This window comes from Leptopilina heterotoma, unplaced genomic scaffold, assembly GCF_015476425.1.
Source record: "Leptopilina heterotoma isolate Lh14 unplaced genomic scaffold, ASM1547642v1 Lhet_9, whole genome shotgun sequence".
Taxonomy (NCBI): Eukaryota; Metazoa; Arthropoda; class Insecta; order Hymenoptera; family Figitidae; genus Leptopilina; species Leptopilina heterotoma.
This window is the reverse complement of record NW_025111193.1, coordinates 419,535-439,097: the sequence shown is the minus strand read 5'-3', so window position 1 is coordinate 439,097 and position 19,563 is coordinate 419,535. Positions and strand designations below refer to the sequence as shown.

At 21.6% G+C, this 19,563-nt stretch overlaps 2 protein-coding genes across 5 annotated transcripts in view; both read right to left on the bottom strand.

The window, feature by feature from the left end:
* Positions 1 to 70: 70 nt before the first annotated feature.
* On the bottom strand, positions 71 to 3,103 carry LOC122511748 (39S ribosomal protein L47, mitochondrial). Its single transcript, XM_043627199.1, has 5 exons — positions 2,946 to 3,103; positions 2,332 to 2,499; positions 2,029 to 2,243; positions 398 to 557; positions 71 to 320 (listed from the first exon to the last, which is right to left on the bottom strand). The coding sequence occupies exons 1-5, from the start codon at positions 3,065 to 3,067 to the stop codon at positions 152 to 154; spliced, it is 834 nt and encodes a 277-aa protein (XP_043483134.1). The 5' UTR covers positions 3,068 to 3,103; the 3' UTR covers positions 71 to 151.
* A 1,385-nt stretch (positions 3,104 to 4,488) lies between these two features.
* The window catches only part of LOC122511697 (tau-tubulin kinase homolog Asator), a 41,368-nt gene continuing 26,293 nt past the window's right edge, over positions 4,489 to 19,563 (bottom strand). For 3 of the 4 annotated variants that reach the window (XM_043627108.1, XM_043627109.1, XM_043627111.1), the window contains exons 14-15: positions 17,241 to 17,655; positions 4,489 to 7,417 (exon numbers count right to left, since the gene is read on the bottom strand). In XM_043627108.1, the coding sequence (XP_043483043.1) occupies positions 7,363 to 7,417; positions 17,241 to 17,655 (470 nt within the window). In that variant the 3' untranslated portion in view covers positions 4,489 to 7,362. The remainder of the gene's footprint in view (positions 7,418 to 17,240; positions 17,656 to 19,563) is intronic. The other variant, XM_043627110.1, reaches the window with a different exon arrangement.

The following is a 19,563-nucleotide window of genomic DNA, read 5'->3' as shown; positions in this document are numbered from 1 at the left end:
TTCCTCTCTCTTTTTTTTAATACTATGACATTTATTTGGCTTCTTATGAATGCTTTTTTATAAAAGAAAATTAGATTCATAATTTATTTGAAATATAAATCAGTTACTACATAGTAGTCAATAAATTTTTTTGTTTTATAAATACCGTAGTTTACTGATTATAAATATCCCACCAAGTTGGTATAAAGTGTCCTCGACATTTTTTATTTCTGTTTCTTACAACTCGAGCTATATCAACACCGGGATATTTTGCTTTGATTGCTTCCATATCGGGATTGGGAAATGTGCGCAAAATGAGCGCAACTTGATTTTCTTGTCGGCTAGAAAGAAAAGGGAAAATAGTATTCGAAAATTTTCCTTAAAACATTTTAAGTGAAATAAATGAAAAAAAACATACTTTCTTAATTTCCTCCTCTCATTGTGGAATTTCTCGTGATACAATCTCAAGAACTTTCTCACTGCATAACCACTGTGTGCATGTACGTGTTCTTTTTTCCATTTTGTATTCATAAATTTCGGAATAACGTGTTGTCGTAAACGATAAACAAATGGTAAACCTACGAGAAATTAAGTTCTAAATAAAAAATTTTCTGTAAAGAACGCTCACAGATTCTTTAAAAAAGTAGGAATAGAAAAAAGTGTTTGCTTTTTGTTTTGCCTAATTTTGTAAATGTTTTGAAATTTAAAAGGAATAAAATTCTAATTTACGTTCCTCAAAGTTTTGAAAGTTCAAAAGAACGACGATATTTTTTTACTTCTACTAATTTGTTTTTAATTTTATTTTATAAATTAATTTTAAAGCAAAAACTAATTTTTTACAATAAAAGAATTGTACTAAAAAAAATTCTTAAATAAAGAATTTTATCAATGGTAGCAAAATTTTTTTTAAGTAATTAAATATTCTAGCAAACAAATTTACAACTTTTAAAAATAATTTAATTTTTTAAAAGAAATTTATTATTTGTGAACATAATTTTATTCTTTCAAACAATTTTATTTCTGACGGAAATAATTGAATTTTATTAAAATTTTAGAAAATAATTCAATTCCTGCAAAGAATTTTACTATTTATGAAAATAATTGAATTCTTGCGAAGAATTTTGTCAAAATCTGAAAACTAATTGAGTTCTTGTGAAGAATAGTATAAAAATTTCAGAATTAATTGGATTCTTTCGAGAAATTTAATTAAAATTGTATTGAAAATAATTGAATTCTTTCATAGAAGTTTATTAGAATTTTTTTTAAATTGGTAAAAATAATTGAATTTTTTTGAGGAATTTTATTAATATTGTATTATAAATAATTGAAATCCAGTGAAGAATTTGATTATTTACGGCAATGATTAAATTCTTGGGAAGAATTTTATTAAAATTTTCCAAAATAATTGAATTCCTCCGAAGAATTTTTTTATTTATGAAAATAATTGAATTCTTAAGAAGAATTTTTTTAAATTCTCAAAAATAATTGAGTTCTTGTGAAGAATTGTATGAAAATTTCAAAATTAATTGGATTCTTTCAAAAAATTTTATTAAAATTGTATTAACAATACTTGAATCCTTCGAAGAATTTTATTAAAATCTTTAATAATAATTAAATTCTTTTGAAAAATATCATTAAAATTCTATTGAAAATAATTGAATTCTTTCATCGATTTTTATTAAATTTTTTTAAACAAAGTTGAAATTCTGTGAAGAATTTTTTTCAAATTTGTAAAAATAATTGAGTTTTTTTGAGGAACTTTATTAAAATTGTGTTATAAATAAATGAATTTCTGTGGAGTATTGTACTATTTCTTGAAAATAATTGAACTCTTTCTAATAATTTGATTATTTACAGTAACAATTGAATTCTTGGGATGAATTTTATTAAAATTTTCCGAAATAATTGAATTCTTGCGAAGAATTTTATTATTTATCGAACTAATTGAATTCTTATAAAGAATTTTACGAAAATTACAAAACTAATCGAATTCTTTCGAAAAATTTTATTAAAATTTTAGAAAATATAAATAATAATAATTATACATACCAATTGCATTTTTTGTGACATAAGCTGGTCTCTCGCCCGAGGTACCAGTCTCAAGTAAATGATAAGCTTTGTTCCTTTCTCGAACAACGGTTTCTATATTTTCCATACTTATTTCAACTTTATCTATTCGTTCTTCATTGGGAAATGGTAAATATTTTTTTTTATAAAGTTCTTCCATTGTTATTAACATATTTTTTTCCTTTACCAAAATATACCTGCAAGAATATATACATATACTGAATAAATTATATTTCTTATAGACTTTAAATTTGCAAAAAATATTAAGTAGTTGTAATAATGTACCATAATTTGTGAAGATCTTCATTACTCTTTATTCTCAATTCATCAAGTTTCCAAGATCGTCCGACTTGTACTTTCCGTTTTCCCCAATTTGCTTCATCGTCAAAAAATTGCATTAAATTTTGCGTATCATTTCGCTTTGACGTTGTGTGTACAAAAGAATTGAAAGACCTGAAAAATACATTAATTTTTATTATTCTAATTTGCGGTAAAATGGGTAAAATTAAAAATTTTAGGTTATGTTTATGTAAGTTTTTATAAACTGAATCTTATAAACTCTATTATAAATAACGTTGTAATTTGATAAATATTATACAATTATAATTACATTAAATATAACAATTACTGTTTACTTTTTCAAATTCGAACTAACCTCAAATTTCCATTTAGACAAATTGTACTCTTATTGTAATTCTAGATATGAAATATGTTGATATTTAAATTTAAAATAAAAAATAAACCAAAGTATAATAAATGCGATCATAAAACTTGTCGTTATTATATCCTTAAATTACAAAATTAAAAAACAAAATATTTTATGTGTAACATGTCTGAAAACTTGTCTTTTTATAATGAGTGTTTCTCTTATTAACAGTAATTATAAAATTCATACTTACATCATATTACAAGCGGGGATTGTAATAGATACCATTTCATTCTTAATGGATAAATTTGTTAATAACTTTACTACATTATTTATTGTTTTACTAGCGTATATCACTTTTGTTAACGCCGCCATTATTGACTTTGTTAGTTTAAGTTCCGTCCGCTCTCCGCTCAACAAAATTGGTGCCGCCGACATTTTTTTTTATAAACATTACTCTCTATTGGTTACTTTAAATATACCGGGGAAAAACCAGCCAATGGGAACGATTCTTTTGTAAACGCACCTTGAAAAACTTTGCGATAAATCCCGCGTAAATTTGAAATAGGTAAGCAATTCTATTTTAACAATTTTTTTAATTAATAATTAATTTAATTTAATTAATAAGATTAATTTTTTAATTAATCTTTTTTTTAAATTTATACTAAAAAAAAACAATATAAATTAATATCAAAGCATAACTAAAATAAAAGAATACTAACAGAAATAAAATAAAAGAGTACGAAGAATACTAAAAAAAAGTAAAATAAAAGAATACGAAGAAATAAAATAAAATACTGCGGAAGAAAAGTAAAAAAGAATAATATACTTGAATTTAACGACTTAAAATAAAAAAGAAACTGAATTATATGAGTAATTTGATTTTAGTGATAAAATTTAAAAATTAGAATTTTTATACTTAAAGAAAAAGAAAAAAAAAGAAAAATTTCTACATTAAACAAAGAATTTTACCAAGATATTTTCATAAATAGAGAATATTAAATTCTCTCATTAATTTATTAATTAATTACGATAAGCTACAAGCACTTTTCATTTTTGTTTCCTTTTTAAATTCATTTTTTCGTCCTTCCCGCATTCATCGGTATTAATTTCAATAATTTAATAATAAACTAACAATAATTATTCATAGACAATAATATCTGTTTACTATTTTTTGCGAATTTAATTACAATCGTTAATTAATAGTACTCTTCTCCGATAAAATTATTTAACCATTTAAGCGTTACATTTTTTTTTAGAGTAGTAAAACTCGATTACATTCACATATAATGATAGTCTTCCGTTTTCTATCATTGTGTAAGCGGAGAAGATACATATTTATATTATCGTAAATCATTTTTATTTAATTACGTTATGTACAGGAACCTATGATGGAGCTTTTCTTTCTTCTTTCATTTTTTTTTATTTCTTATTATTTTCTCTTTTGGGCGGTTTTTTTTCTATTCAACGGAATGCAACATTTTTTTTCAATAAATCGGTGAATTGTTATATTCGCTGAATTTTATCATTAAATCAGTTTTCTTTCATAAAGAAAAGCAATTCCATTTAAATCTGACAATTTTTTTTATTTAATTGTTACCATTCAATTTTGGTAATTGGAAATTAAAATTAGAAATTAATATTTAATTTAAATTTAATTTCATTTCACTCTAAATAAAAATATATCGAAGAATTTTATTCTTTGTAAATAATAGTAAATTTTTGTTTATAAATTTAATATTAAACAATTTTTTATTTTTAAATATTTAAATATTTATTAAATTATTATGCTTTTATTTAAATATATTAAACAGAATAAATAATTAAAATAATCTAGTTTTTTTTAGTTTTTTCAAAATCTTATAAATAAAGAAGCTGCCATAAAATTTTTTTTACAAGGGAAAAAAATCAGATCACAGGTGGAATTACTTTAAGTATATTCTCTATATAATTTATAATTTGCAAGTATTGATTGCACGGTTTGTGAAAAGTCTCCATAAAAGCGAATTGCTAATTCATAATTATGTGATAACTCTTTTCATAACAATACTGCCTTTAGTCGCTAATTAATTATTAGTTGTTTTGTAATATAAATATTTAATAATTTGGCATATAGTACATTAGAAATAGTTCCATTTGTCCACAATATTTCTGTGTTAATTATTGCACTAATTTAAAAAAAAAAAAAACTATTCTAATACTGATGAAAGAATATCGCTTTCATACTTTTCATCAAGTGAAAAAAATAAATAAAATAAATTTTTTTGTTTCAAAAAATAATATTGATAGAAAAAAAAATTGATAAAAAAAAATATTGCACAATAAAATATTATAAATCGCAAATATTTTAATTTTTTTGCGAGAGAAATCTGTTTACAAACAAAATAAATTAATCGACGACTCGTGAAGCATTTTCAATGGCACTTAAACTTTTGGAAATCAGAGTTCAAAAAGGAACAGTGAAAAACAAAAAAAAAAAAATAAAATCAATTTTCGTGGGAGAAATTTTATAGATAAAAACAAATTTCAAAAGAGATTTGAATAGATCTCAAAAAAAGATTTCTAAAAATAAAAAATAAAAATAGTACTAAAAAAATAATTTGTCAAAAAGACAAAATGAACAAAAAAAATACTAAAAAGCCCTTTTTCTAAAACAAAAAAAAGGAAAATTTTCTTCGCAACTGTATTCGAAACTCTGAATTCTAAAAGTTTAGAGAGAGAAAAAAATTACAATGCTTAAATAGTCTTTTAGCAAGTCAGCTGGTTTTTTTTTACATATTTTACGCATCGGTGCGGCAGTCGAAGAAACAAATTCGAAAACAAAAAAAAAAGTGTCTATTATAAAATTAGAATTAAAAGAAAATAGAATTTTTTGGGCCATGCCCCGCGCATCTGCAGCAAAGTGACTAGTTTTTTTATTTTTCCTCTCTACTCCACTTTTTCACTTTATTAATAAGATTATGTAATGTACGGGAATCTAGCTGACTAGTCTTAAATATCACTGAATTTACCGAATTACATTATACAATAATTATAAATACTCGAAAACCAGCATTTCTTTTTTATATGACGGAACATAATTATCCATTTTGCCCACTGATTATATCTTCAGAGTCATTTAAAGGGCTGCTAGTGTGCATAAATTTTTTTTTAAAGAGAATTTTCTCCTTTGTGTAACAATTCGTTGTTTTTACAAATTTTTCTTTTTTTCAAGAATTATCGTACATAGTTATTTTTTGTTATCATCCTCTTGTAATTCATTACAGTTTATTTGAGTTATTCTAAAATTTTCTCTACGGGAAAATTGTTGCATTCTGTTGATGATATTGTTTTTCTTTTTTGGCAGAGATTAGCACACTCGCCCCCAATTCGACAAAACTACATAAAAATTATCATCTAAGTTAATTTTTAATTTAATTTTTCCATCAACAATAGAATTTAGATATCCTGTAAATTCACCTATCTGTACAGTAACCGTTTATTTATTTTTTTTTTTTTTTTGTAAATTCGGTACTTATTTATATTCTTTTGGAATATAGAAAATAATAAATAAATATTCGCGTCTGGAGATCAGCAATGCTCGTTGGTTCCCATAAATTTTCTCGAAGAACACAAACGAGACGGGGATATATTTATATATATTATATAAATTTTTTTTAACAGAAAAAACAAAAGATATAATTTGAAATTACTTTTTTGAAATGACATTTCTTTTTTTTAATTTTTTTCTTCTTTTTCTTTCAATTTCAGTGTACAAGCAGTTTGAAAAATTTTTATCGTGAGCAATATAATTTTTGTCACAATTATACTTTTTTTCTCCTCAAAATAATAAAAATTGTGCTTACAATTTTTCTAGATAGAAAAATATCACAAGCGGAATTAAGAAATAATTTATAAATAAGATTCTTTTTTTTATTTCACTACAAATATTGTCTCCATCTAAAATACAAAGGATACATTAGTGCAGTCACGTTTATAAAGTGCAATGTCGCGTTTACAAAAGCACACATTATTGTTTAGATTAATTGAATCACGAGTATGATAATATAATATATATTATAGAATAACTGAGATCAATTACATGTGACCGTAATTTTTCATTTTACGGTCTTTAATCATTTATTGATTAAAAATTCTAGTTAAGATTTTTTTTTATTAACTTGTCTTTAAAAAAGCAAGTTGAAGACTAGGAAGTCGTATTTTTCACTGATTGTACACTGAAGAGAAAAAATTTTGTACGATCTTGATTTAACGTATTTTGTAAATAAAAATGTGGATACGTTAAAAATTGAAAAAATGTCTTCTTCTTCAAAATAAAATATATATATGTAAAAAAAAAACAATTGGATAGGATCGTACATACCTATTGATAAAAATCCCTTGAGAAATCTTAAAAATTAATGTGAATCACGTCTTCACTTTTTATCAGTTATTTTTCCATCAGTTTTTTCGCTCTTTTTTTAAACGTCATACGTACAAGGGAATAACGCGTTTTCCCTTCACGAAAAAGTCTTCAATATTCTTTAAAGGACTGTCCATTGGTTTTAACTAGAAAGGTTTGCGTACTAATTTGATCCAAAAAGGTATCACATTCCTAGTTGGTTGTAGTTCAATAATTCTCGTCACTCGAGTTGAATCAAACTTTTCCCACATAATTCAATGTCGCAGCCTCACGTTTCACGTCCAATCACTGTACTTTCAGGCATCGGTCTAAATCTGCGACATCTACAAATTTTCACATTAGAAATAAAATAATTTTAACTTAATTAAAGAAAAAGAAAAAAAGCAGAGTGGCCAGAAAAATGTAATTTTGTCTTTCTCTGACATTTTCCTAATTTCCAAAGAGAATTACGATAATAAAAAATATTTTGATTCCCTATAAAAATAATTAAATATTCAAAAAAATATTCTGATACATTTACATATTAGCGAATTTCTTTAATTGTAAAATTATTCATAAATATCAATATCTACTTTCTTGAATAAATATTTAATTATTATTATTTTTCTATAGGTATTAAGATGCGACAATCGACGCGACTTTTTCATTATTATTTTTTTATAGGAATTAAGATGCGACTTTTTAAACTCTTGAATAAAAAAAATAACTAATAAGAATATTGTTACTCCATCTTCTTCAGAATTATTTTCGTCCTTCAATTCTATTATTATTTTCTAGAATTTTTAACGAAAAATTCTTTTTTAAATCAATTATTTTTCGTAATTTTTAACAAAGTTCTTTGATAATTTTAGAATCAAAGAATTTTCAAAAAACAGTGGAATTAAATTTTTTCAAAAAATTAATTCTACATAATTGTTAAATAAAAGTATTAAAAATTCAGATTTTCAAACATTGTAATTTGAAACATTTTCGAAATTCAATTATTTATAAAAATGGCAATTATTTGTAACTTATAAAAAATTCATTTATTATTTTTAAGAATTATTTACTAAAATTCTTCTCTAAATCAATTATTATTAATAACTAGCCACACTATACGCGCGCAAGCGCGCGGGCATGTTGTATGGAACTGCTTATTTTAAACAATTTGAAGCCATTTTATTTTAAAATTGTTTTAAAGAAATAATTATTATTTCCTAACAAAAATATGTAACTAATTAAAGGTGGAAGAAGATAACAATTATAGAGATTTAAATTTTCATTTTATATTATTTTGAAACTTTAAAATTACAAAAAAAAATTTAACAAATTTGAACTTCTAATTTTTTTTTTAAATTCAAATACACTAAAAAAGGTTTAATTGAAACAGCGATAAGTTTCTCTAGAATAGCGAAAGTATTAATTGAAACACTGAAAAATTTCGCGTAATAATAAAGTGAAATCTGTAGTTTATCCTGGTAAATATTTTTTGTCGTGCATATCGAAAAAAATAATTAAATTAACATCAGATTTTCTAAAGTCAAAATAACGAATTTAAAGTAGAAATCGTAGAAATTAATCAATTCAAAACTTTACAAAAGAGCAATTCCACGCCAAGTGATCATAAGAATTTTCGATGATTTTAGCAATATTAAAAATACTTTCAGAATTTGTTCCTTTTTATACATGGAATAAAAGTGTATAAAAGTTTTTTCAAAATTTTCAAAATTTTTTGAGTTACCTCTTACTCAAAATTTTGGTCGGTTTTTCAAAAAAGGCACATAACTTTTTTTCTTGTTAACCGATTAAGATAATTTTTTTTGGAAAATACTCATAATAAGAAGTACTTTAAAGAAAAAAATAAAAATTTAAAAAAAGAATTTTTTTTGCCCGAAAAAAATTTCAAAAAATTTTTTGAATTAAAATTTTGAAAAAAATATATCTTCGATTTGAAATTTTTTTTTTGGTAAATATTGTCAATAAAGTAAAGAATACTTCCTGTAAATTTAATTATGGGACAACAATAACTTTACGAGAAAAAAAATAAAGTGTCCAGCGCGGCGTGCTGGGACTTGTGCATGTATTCACTTATGGCGGCGCAAGTTTCGTTTCAAATCACTCTACAGGTCACAATTCTTTACCAAAACGCTTTTTCTTTTTTTCTAAATCTTCGTAATTAAATTCTCTATCGATCTCTCGAGCCTTATTTTTGAATTTTTGTTTTTAAACATTTTTTAAATAACAATAAGTATTAAAATAATCAAAAAATCGTAAAATATATTTTCCTTAGTTTTATTGATTAAAAAAACTATTTAAAAAACCTATTAAAATAATGTTTTATTGATAAAAAATAAAAAATTATTTAGTTAAAAATTGTTATACAATAAAAAGTTATTATTTTGTTATAAACGGTACTTAGGGTTAAAAATTTATATTTTTTCTGAATTGTGCAATTTTTCGTGAGTAATACATCTACTGATGATAAAAAAACAATTATTTATTAAAACATTGTTTAAACAATTAATTGTTACTATTTTTTACATAAAATATTTATACTTAGGGTAAGAAATTTATATTTGTTTCTTATGTAATTTTTTTAATTTTTTCATAAGTTTCATTTGGGTTAGAAATTTCTAATTTTTTCTAAACAATTAATTGAAAAGTTGAAAACTATAAACTGTTTAAACAAGGGTTAAATAATTAATTTTTAGTTTTTCTTTTATACTTGAATACTTTACTTATGAAAAATTGCACAATTCAGAAAAAATATAAATTTTTATCCCTAAGTACCGTTTATAACAAAATAATAACTTTTTATTGTATAACAATTTTTAACTAAATAATTTTTTATTTTTTATCAATAAAACATTATTTTAATAGGTTTTTTAAATAGTTTTTTTAATCAATAAAACTAAGGAAAATATATTTTACGATTTTTTGATTATTTTAATACTTATTGTTATTTAAAAAATGTTTAAAAACAAAAATTCAAAAATAAGGCTCGAGAGATCGATAGAGAATTTAATTACGAAGATTTAGAAAAAAAGAAAAAGCGTTTTGGTAAAGAATTGTGACCTGTAGAGTGATTTGAAACGAAACTTGCGCCGCCATAAGTGAATACATGCACAAGTCCCAGCACGCCGCGCTGGACACTTTATTTTTTTTCTCGTAAAGTTATTGTTGTCCCATAATTAAATTTACAGGAAGTATTCTTTACTTTATTGACAATATTTACCAAAAAAAAAATTTCAAATCGAAGATATATTTTTTTCAAAATTTTAATTCAAAAAATTTTTTGAAATTTTTTTCGGGCAAAAAAAATTCTTTTTTTAAATTTTTATTTTTTTCTTTAAAGTACTTCTTATTATGAGTATTTTCCAAAAAAAATTATCTTAATCGGTTAACAAGAAAAAAAGTTATGTGCCTTTTTTGAAAAACCGACCAAAATTTTGAGTAAGAGGTAACTCAAAAAATTTTGAAAATTTTGAAAAAACTTTTATACACTTTTATTCCATGTATAAAAAGGAACAAATTCTGAAAGTATTTTTAATATTGCTAAAATCATCGAAAATTCTTATGATCACTTGGCGTGGAATTGCTCAAAATTCACTCCAGAAATCACTGAATCCGATAAGTTAGAAGAAAGTCAGACAAATGGAAGCTCTATTTTAAATTTCTAAAATGTAATGTCAAATTTAACGCATTAGAAACGAATTTCAAGTGAATCTTATAAATTTTGTTAAAATACTATTACTGCTGTTAAACTTTCTTGTTTTACAAAGAAAATTGAATCTCGCAAAAATTGTTCCAAATTTTATACTTTTATTTTAAAAATAATTTTGATTACGAAAATTTTAAATTATTCTAAAAATTAAAAAAATAATTATTCATTTAGCTTTTTAAACAAAGAATTCCGTATCTTTCGAAATTAACAAACTGCAAAAAATTATAAATTAATTGAAAAATGATAAAGTTAAACAACTTTTAATTCTAATTTTTTTGGAAAACAAATTATCTGTCGTAAAAATACTAAGTATAATTTGCATTAATTATTTAATTACAAGATGTAATATAAATAATGAAGCATCACATTAAAGAAAAATATTCTAAATTCATTTTTAGAAACAAAGAAAAAAAATTTCAGGTAAATTTTAGGCGTATGATAGCCCCCATAATTTAATTTTAACATTATTTAAACATTGAGAACAGATATTTGATGTAAATATTTGGTAGGGGGACAGTTTTCCCAATCTGCATTTCCCAATAGTTATTTTTCCCAATGGACGTTTTTCCCAATACATAATCGTTTTTCCCAATGGTCATATTTTCCAAAATTTTATTTTTTCCCAAAATATTTTCTTCGTAGTAAATATATAAGATGTAATAAACTAACTTCATTGTTATGTAGTAACATGGTTGCCACAAAATGATAAATATAAAATTCTAGGCTTTTTCCAGGATTTTCCAGGTAAATACTTATGAAATTCCAGTAAAAAATTAAAAAAATTTCTGCCCCAATAACACATTTTCAGCTCTAAAAATTTTTTAAAAATTCTAAATACCAAAAACCTAATAAGAATAAAAGACCAAAAAATTTTCTTCCTTAGAGATTTTTATATGGCAGTGAGATAAAAACATTTTTTAATTTTAAGTTAAAATATTCTTAAAAATCTTTAATAGACAAAATTCCAGAAATTTTTTTAATTAAAAAAAATTATTTATTGTTTCTAAACTATGACAAGAACAATAATAATTAATATCTGGGTCATCGAAATGAATTTAATTCACAATTAATAAATGTAGCCACAGCCGATAATCAGCAGGAGATGAAAAATTATTTTTTAAGCGAACTTTATTTTCTGTTTACTAACAATTGTTAGTCAACAATTTTTTACTGTTCCTAAACAATGGCTAGAACAAAATTTTCTCAAAAATCTTTAAAAACAGGCAAAATTCCAAAAAAATTTTTAAATTCCATACTATTTATAATTTTTTTATTGTAATAATAATAAATCATTTATATGACCTACTTTTACCTGTATGATACTTTCTTTATTACCATATACTTTTTTTGGGAACTATGTTCATTGGGAAAAACGACCCATTATTGGGAAAAATTATTAATGGGAAAAACGTCCATTGGAAAAAAAACCTATTGGGAAAACTGTCTACCAACCAAATATTTTTAACTGAAAAAATTGACAATATAGATTTTCATTGATTTGTTGAATTTTCTATGAATCACGTATTAATTAAAAACATAAAAAGTAAGACACGTTAAAAGTTTATAAAATAAACATATTAGATAATATTTTTATGTAATAAAAATTATAAGAAATAAAAATTGTATTAAATTACTATTTTGTAAAATATTTTTTAATAATTTAAATTTATGTTGTAGTCTTTAATAATATAGTAATTATTTCAAATAATAATTATATCTGTCAAAAATTATGAAAAATAAATATTATATTTTTAACAATTACATTATTTAGAATTTTGCAAGTTAAAAAATTATTAAAAAGTTAAAAAAAACTAAATATTCTGTAATTAAGAAATTTAAAAAAATATAATTCAAATGAATGTAAATTATATCAAATAACTTTTTTCAATAATATTGAAATAATGTTAACATTAAATTATAGACATTAAATTACATAGAAAAGTATTTACCTTTAGAGCAAATGATGGTTGTAAAGTTAAAAATTGAATTAAACACAATAACAGTGCTGCTATAGATGATTAAAACAACAAATCTTCAAACTTTTCTTATTTACCTTCAGAAATCTTTAAATTAGTCAAAAAACTTTTTTCAGATTTTTAAAAAAATATAAAAAATGCCAATACTTAACCCACAAAATTTAATTTTCAAAACAAACAAATGAATGCAGATAATTTGCTAACGGAAAGGAAACTTACGATCATTATAATGTACTAGCCAAATTATCCGCGCGCAAGTGCGCGGGAATGTTGTATTGCAATGTTTATTGTAAACAATTTCAAGTCATTTTAATTTATGTAATTTTTAAAGAAATACTTATTATGACACATAACTAAAAAACTAATAATTAGAATTAAATTTTCAAATTATATTATATTTTTAAACTTTAAAGTACATAAAAAAAATTTAACAAATTTTGATACTAATTTCAAATTTTACATCAGATTTTCAAAATTGAAAACTTCTTGTACGAGGTAAATTGAATTTCTCAAAAATTGATATTTAATACCTAAATTAAAAATAATCTTCAACTTTCTGAACAAAGAATATAAATAATATTTTTTTTAGAGAATTTTTACTACCTTAAATTTGCTAATTTTCAAAAAAATTTCGTAAAAATCAATTATTTAACAAAATTTTATGCAATTTATTTTTCACAATAATTTAATTACTGTCACTAATAATAAAATTTTTCATGAAAAGTCAATTTTTAAAAAAAATTTTTTCATTAAATTCTAAGCAAGAATTTAATTATTTTCATAAATATATAATAAAACTCATCGAAGAATTTCAATTATTTTCATTACTATTTTAAATTAATAATCGAAAAATTCAGTTATTTTCACAAATAAAGAAAAAAATAATTATTTAAAACAATGTTTATAAAATTCTAATGAAGAATTTACTTACTTTCAAAAATAATATAAATTTTTACAAAAATTCAATTCTTTTTAAATATTTTAATAAACTTTTCTGCAATAATTCAATTATTTTCAAAAATAATAAAATTCTTCTCTGTAATTCAATTATTTTTGAGAATAATAATAAAATTCTATTCAAATTAAAAACCATTCAATTATTTTCATAAGTAATAAAATTCATAGCAGGATTTCAATTATTTTTAATACAATTTTACAGGAATTGCTCAAAAATTTTAATTATTCTTAAAAACTTAATTTCAATTCCTCGAAAAAATAAATTATTTAAAAAAATGTTTTTTTTAAATTCTATGGAAGAATTGAATAATTATTTTAAAAAATTTAATAAAATTGTTCGAAAGAAATTAATTGTTTTAAATACGATTTTAATTAAATTTTTTTGAAATAATTCAATTTTTTAAATTCTAATAAGATTTTTCTAAGAATTCAATTATTTACACGAATAATTTTTCGAAAGAAAAATTATTAAAGATTATTAAAGATAAATAAAAAAATTACCCCAGAAAATTCAATTACTTTGAGGTATTTTAATAAATTTTTTTTCAAAATTCAATTATTTTCATAAATAACAATATTCATCACAATAATTCAATTATTTTTAAAAATAATAAATTTCTTCTTGGAAATTCCATTATCTTAAAAAATTCTAATAAATCGTTTGCAATAATTCTATTATTTTCATAAATAATAAACTGTCTTTTAGGAATTTAATTATTTTCAAAAAAATTTAATAAAATTTCCCACAGATATTCAATTATTGACAAATTTTTTAATAGAATTCTTTGTAAAATTTAACTATGTATCTTTAAAAACTTTTCGCAATTCAATGATTTTCAATATATACTATTTTCATAAAATTTCCAAACAGAATTCAATTATTTAAAAAATGTTTTGTAAAAATTTAATTCTTTTCATGAATAATAAAAATTTTCATTAATTCAATTATTTAAATTAGAATTTGCATAAAATTATTCGAAAGAAAGGAATTATTTAAAAAATTTTATAAAATTCTTTGCAAGAATTAAATTATTTTGAATTCTTTCATGAATAATAAAATTCGTAGCAGAAATTCAATTTATTAGCAGGATAAGAAAAAAGTAAATATTTTTTATGAAAATTAGGAAAAAATCAGGAAAATAAAAAATATGGAATGGAAATTTTGTCAATTTTGTGAAGTGAATAAAACGAGCTTTTTTTCTTTTTTTTTGACATTAAAAAAAATGAAAATAACCCACAGAAATTAATATTCAAAACAAACAAATGAATGCAGATAATTTGCTAACGGAAAGGAAACTTACGATTATTATAATGTATGTATATTAAATATAATATTAAAAAATGCAATTATTTTCAAAGAATTTTTGAATTTAAAAATTTTTAAAAATTAGTTTGGCAAAATTTTTAATTAAAAGTATTAAAAATTCAGGTTTTCAAAGATTGTAATTTGAAACAGTTTCTAAATTCAATTATTTTCTGTAGTTTTTAACTAAAATTCTTCTCTAGAGAATTTTAAAACTAAAATTCTCTCTCTCTATAAAACATGACCCTATAATAAAATCATTATTTTATATTATAAGAATATTGTGACTGTAACTTCTTCAAAATTATTTTTATCATTTCAATTCAATTATTACTTTCGAAAATTTCAACTAAAATTCTTCTTTAAATCAATTATTATTTTTCAAATCCATTTGTTTTTAATTCAATTTTACGAAATTTCAATTATTCGGAAATTCTTCAATTAAATATATATTAGAAAATAAAATTCTACAAATTATAACTTTTTCAAAAAAATTAATTCTACAAAATTCAGGCTATTTAATATTCAATCATTGACTGAAATTTATATTAAAATCAATTTTTATATGCAAATTCTAGAAGAATTCAATTATTTAAATACAAAAATAAATAATTTATTGAATAACTGAATGTCGTTTTTTTAAAATAATTGAATTCTTTGACGATTTTTAATAAAATTTTTAAGAATAAATACATTTTTCGAGAAATTTGTAAATAATTCATTCTACAAAATTCAGGCTATTTAATATTCAATCATTGACTGAAATTTATATTAAAATCGATTTTTATATGCAAATTCTAGAAGAATTCAATTATTTAAATACAAAAATAAATAATAAGATATTTAAATGTTTGAAATCTAGTGTTAAATTAATTTAAGTCATTTATGTTAAAGATTCGAAGAAAATATTTATGTACGGGAAATGTAAAAGGCCGAAAGGTCATACATATGAATCCAATAAAATATATTATATATTATATACAAAAATAAATAATTTATTGAATAACTGAATGTCGTTTTTTAAAATAATTTAATTCTTTGACGAATTTTAATAAAAGTTTTAAGAATAAATACATTTTTCGAGAAATTTGTAAATAATTCAATTTCTGTGAAATTCTCCTTATTTATGAAAACAATTAATTGTTAGCATAGAATTTTATTAAAATTTTTTTAAATTATTGAAATCTTTTGGAAAATTTTATTAAAATGGTAGATATTGAAATTCATTGAATTGAGGAAAATTTTTGAAAATAATTGAAAGTTTGCCAGGAATTTTATAAAAAAATTTTGAAATTAATTGAATTTCGGAGAATAATTTTATTATTTATAAAGATAATTGAAATATTTCCAAAGAAGTTAATTACTTTTGAAAATAAAAGAATTTTTGTAATGAATATTATGTTATTTATGAAAATAATTGAATTTTGCAAGGAATTTTATTAAATTTTTTCAAAAATTATTTTATTTTATGTAAAAAATTTTGTTGTTTATCAAGATAATTGAATTTTTTCCAGAATTACGTTAAAATATTTTAAATAAAATGAAATATATACTTATTAAAAAATTAAACTAATTTCAACAGAATTGAAATTAAAATCTTCAAAAGAATTTAACTTTTTATAAAGATAATTGAATTGTTAGGAAGAATTTTATTACAATTTGTGAAAATATAAACAATATTATTAATTAATTAAATTTCAAGACAATTGAATTTTTTTCCAGAATTGCGTTAAAATATTGAAAATTCAAATTTTCTAAAATTCCAAATTGAAATTCATTTATTTATGAAAATTGTAAAGGTAACTCTTATAAAATTCAATTATTGTTGAAATTTCAAGAAAAATTATTCATTAAATAATAAATAAAATTGAAGGTTTTGTATTTAGAATTCGTGGTAATTTCAGTTTATGAGGCAAACAAAAAAGAAATAAAAATTCAGAATTTTCTTATGAATTCTGAAAATTTAATTGTTTCCAGTACTTTTAATAAAAAACCCTGACGTTTCCCTGACTTCCCTGACATGTGACAACCCTGAAAAAAGACACCAGAATTGGAAATTTTCTTTTAAATTTTAAAAATCAAATTGTTTTCCAGTACTTTTAATAAAATTTCCTGATTCCGCTGACAGCCGAGAAGATAGAAAAAAAGTGATAAAGAAGAGAAAAGGGAAATAATAAATTTGTTAATGATGAAAAAAATTATCACACCTTGCATTGTTCTCTCCGATGTGAGGTGGCAAAGATGAAGGCGGCGGTGGAGGTTGAGAATTGGCGGCTCCACTGCTATTGGAGTCATTGTCACTGCTCTCTTCGGTTCTCTTGCCAGCTTCTCCTAGAAGATGAGAAGGTACACCTCTCGGATACCATCTAGATATTACCTCAGATATTGGTCTTGTTCTACCTTGCGGTTTTTGGAAACGCAAGTTAAGCTGACTTGCGTCGGTCACGTATTTTTCGCTTAGCCTGCGACGACGCAGAGCCGGTGTGCAGCCAGTTAAATTCTCGTCTTCAGTTGAACTTGTTGAAGTTAACGGCGCTACGTTCGGCCTAGCGTCGGGTAATGTAGCGCAACGTCTTAGCGCCGGTGCTTCCGCATGAATTGTCAATGGCTTGCCTTTAGTGACTAAATTACAAATGATGTGTTAGTTGTGCTGCTACAAAGCCAATGATCGATTAGTCGCAAACTTAATAAACAAACAAAATCTTGCTTGCAGAGCAACTCTCTCAAGAAATTTCTTTCTCTTTCTAATTTTTTTTTCAAGATTATTAAAAATTTATTCCTTAGTTAAAGAGAAAAAACAAGACGTGTCAGAAAATACCAAACTTATAAAATGTTTAAAAATTTTCAAAAAGCGATATTTTTATATTATGAAGAAAGCATTAAATTAATTTTATTAAATTTATTAAATATATTGAACTTTGAGAAGCTGTTATTTTATTACTATTATTTTAATATTAAAAAATTATTTCAAGTCTGTTATTTATTTTAGTTTTTTTAACTCTACTACTTATTAATTTATGAATAATAGATATTAGGTCATTAACTAATAATCGGGATTAACAAATTAATTGTTAATCTATATTAATAATCTTGCAAAGAATTTTATCGAAAAATTTGAGAATAATTAAAATCCTTCGAATAATTTAATTATTTATGAATATAATCTAATTTTCGTGAAAAATTTAAAAAAATCCTAATTAAATTCTCTTTAAGAATTTATTTGAATTTTTGAAAAATAATGGAGTTTCTTTAATAATTTTAATTGAAAATTTTGAAAGTAATAGAATTTTACAAACAATTTCTTTCAAGTTTTTAAAATGATCGTATTTTTTAATAATTGAAATTAAACATTTAATTATTAAATTTTATTAAAATGTTTCAAAAATAATTAAATTCTTCTCAGAATTTTATTAGAATTTTCGAAAAAAATTTAATTCTTTCAAGAAATTTTATTAAAAAATAGAAAAAAATTAAATTCTTTCGAAGAATAGATACCTACTATTAAAGGTTTTGACGAAAATTGAATACTTTCAAAAAATTTCTTTAATTTATGGAATAAAATTGATTTTCTTAATGATTGTAATTAATAATTTTACTATTAAAATTGTATTAAAATTATTTATATAGAAAATTTAACTCTTTTAAACAATTTTATTAGAGTTTTTGTAAATAATTAAATCCTTTTGATGAATTTCTTTGTGCTTTCTTTTAAATAATGTAGTTTTTTGAATAATTTTAATTGAAAATTTTTGAAAATAATTGAATTAAACAAAGAATTTTTTTAACTTTTTAAAATTGTGTCTGTTAATAATTATAATGAAATCTTTGATTTTTGAAGTTTAAAAATTGTTTTATAAATAATTGAAATCCTTCGAAGAATTTTATAATTAATGAAAATAAATCAAATATTATAACGAATTTTTTTTATGAAGATAATTAAATTCTTGTGAAGAATTACGTGTTAAAATTTTTGAAAATAATTTAAATACTTCGAAGAATTTTATTATTTAAGAAAATAATTGAAATCTTCAAAAGAATTTTATTTTTTATGAAGATAATTGAATTTTTAGGAAGAATCTTATTAAAATTTTTGAAAATAATTGTAATCCTCTGAAGAATTTTATCATTTATAAAAAATAATTTAATTTTTGCGATAAATCTTACTTCGAAAGGATTTCTTGACAAAAATTTGTTTCAAATTTAGTAAAAAAAAAATTGTAATTCGGTAAAGAATTCTATTATTATTTATGAAAAAAAAATTATTATTTATAAAAAATCAAATTCTTTGGAAGATTTCAATTATTTTAAAAAATTTTAAACAATTTCTTGACAAGAATTTGTTTTAAATTTTTTAAAATAATTGAAATTCTGTAAAGAATTCTCAATTATTATTTATGAAAAAAAATTGAATTCTTGATAAGAATTTGTTTTTTATTTTTGAAAATAATTAAAATCTTCAAAAGAATTTTATTATTAATGAAAATAATTGAAATCTTCAAAAGAATTTTATTTTTTATGAAGATAATTGAA

Coding starts and splice junctions, on each gene's coding strand:
- LOC122511748 (XM_043627199.1), bottom strand. CDS start 3,067: ATGGCGGCGTTAACAAAAGTGATATACGCTAGTAAAACAATAAATAAT. Junction 2,500..2,945: donor ATCCCCGCTTGTAATATGAT/GTAAGTATGAAT, acceptor TGTATTTTTCAG/GTCTTTCAATTCTTTTGTAC. Junction 321..397: donor GAGAGGAGGAAATTAAGAAA/GTATGTTTTTTT, acceptor TTTTCTTTCTAG/CCGACAAGAAAATCAAGTTG.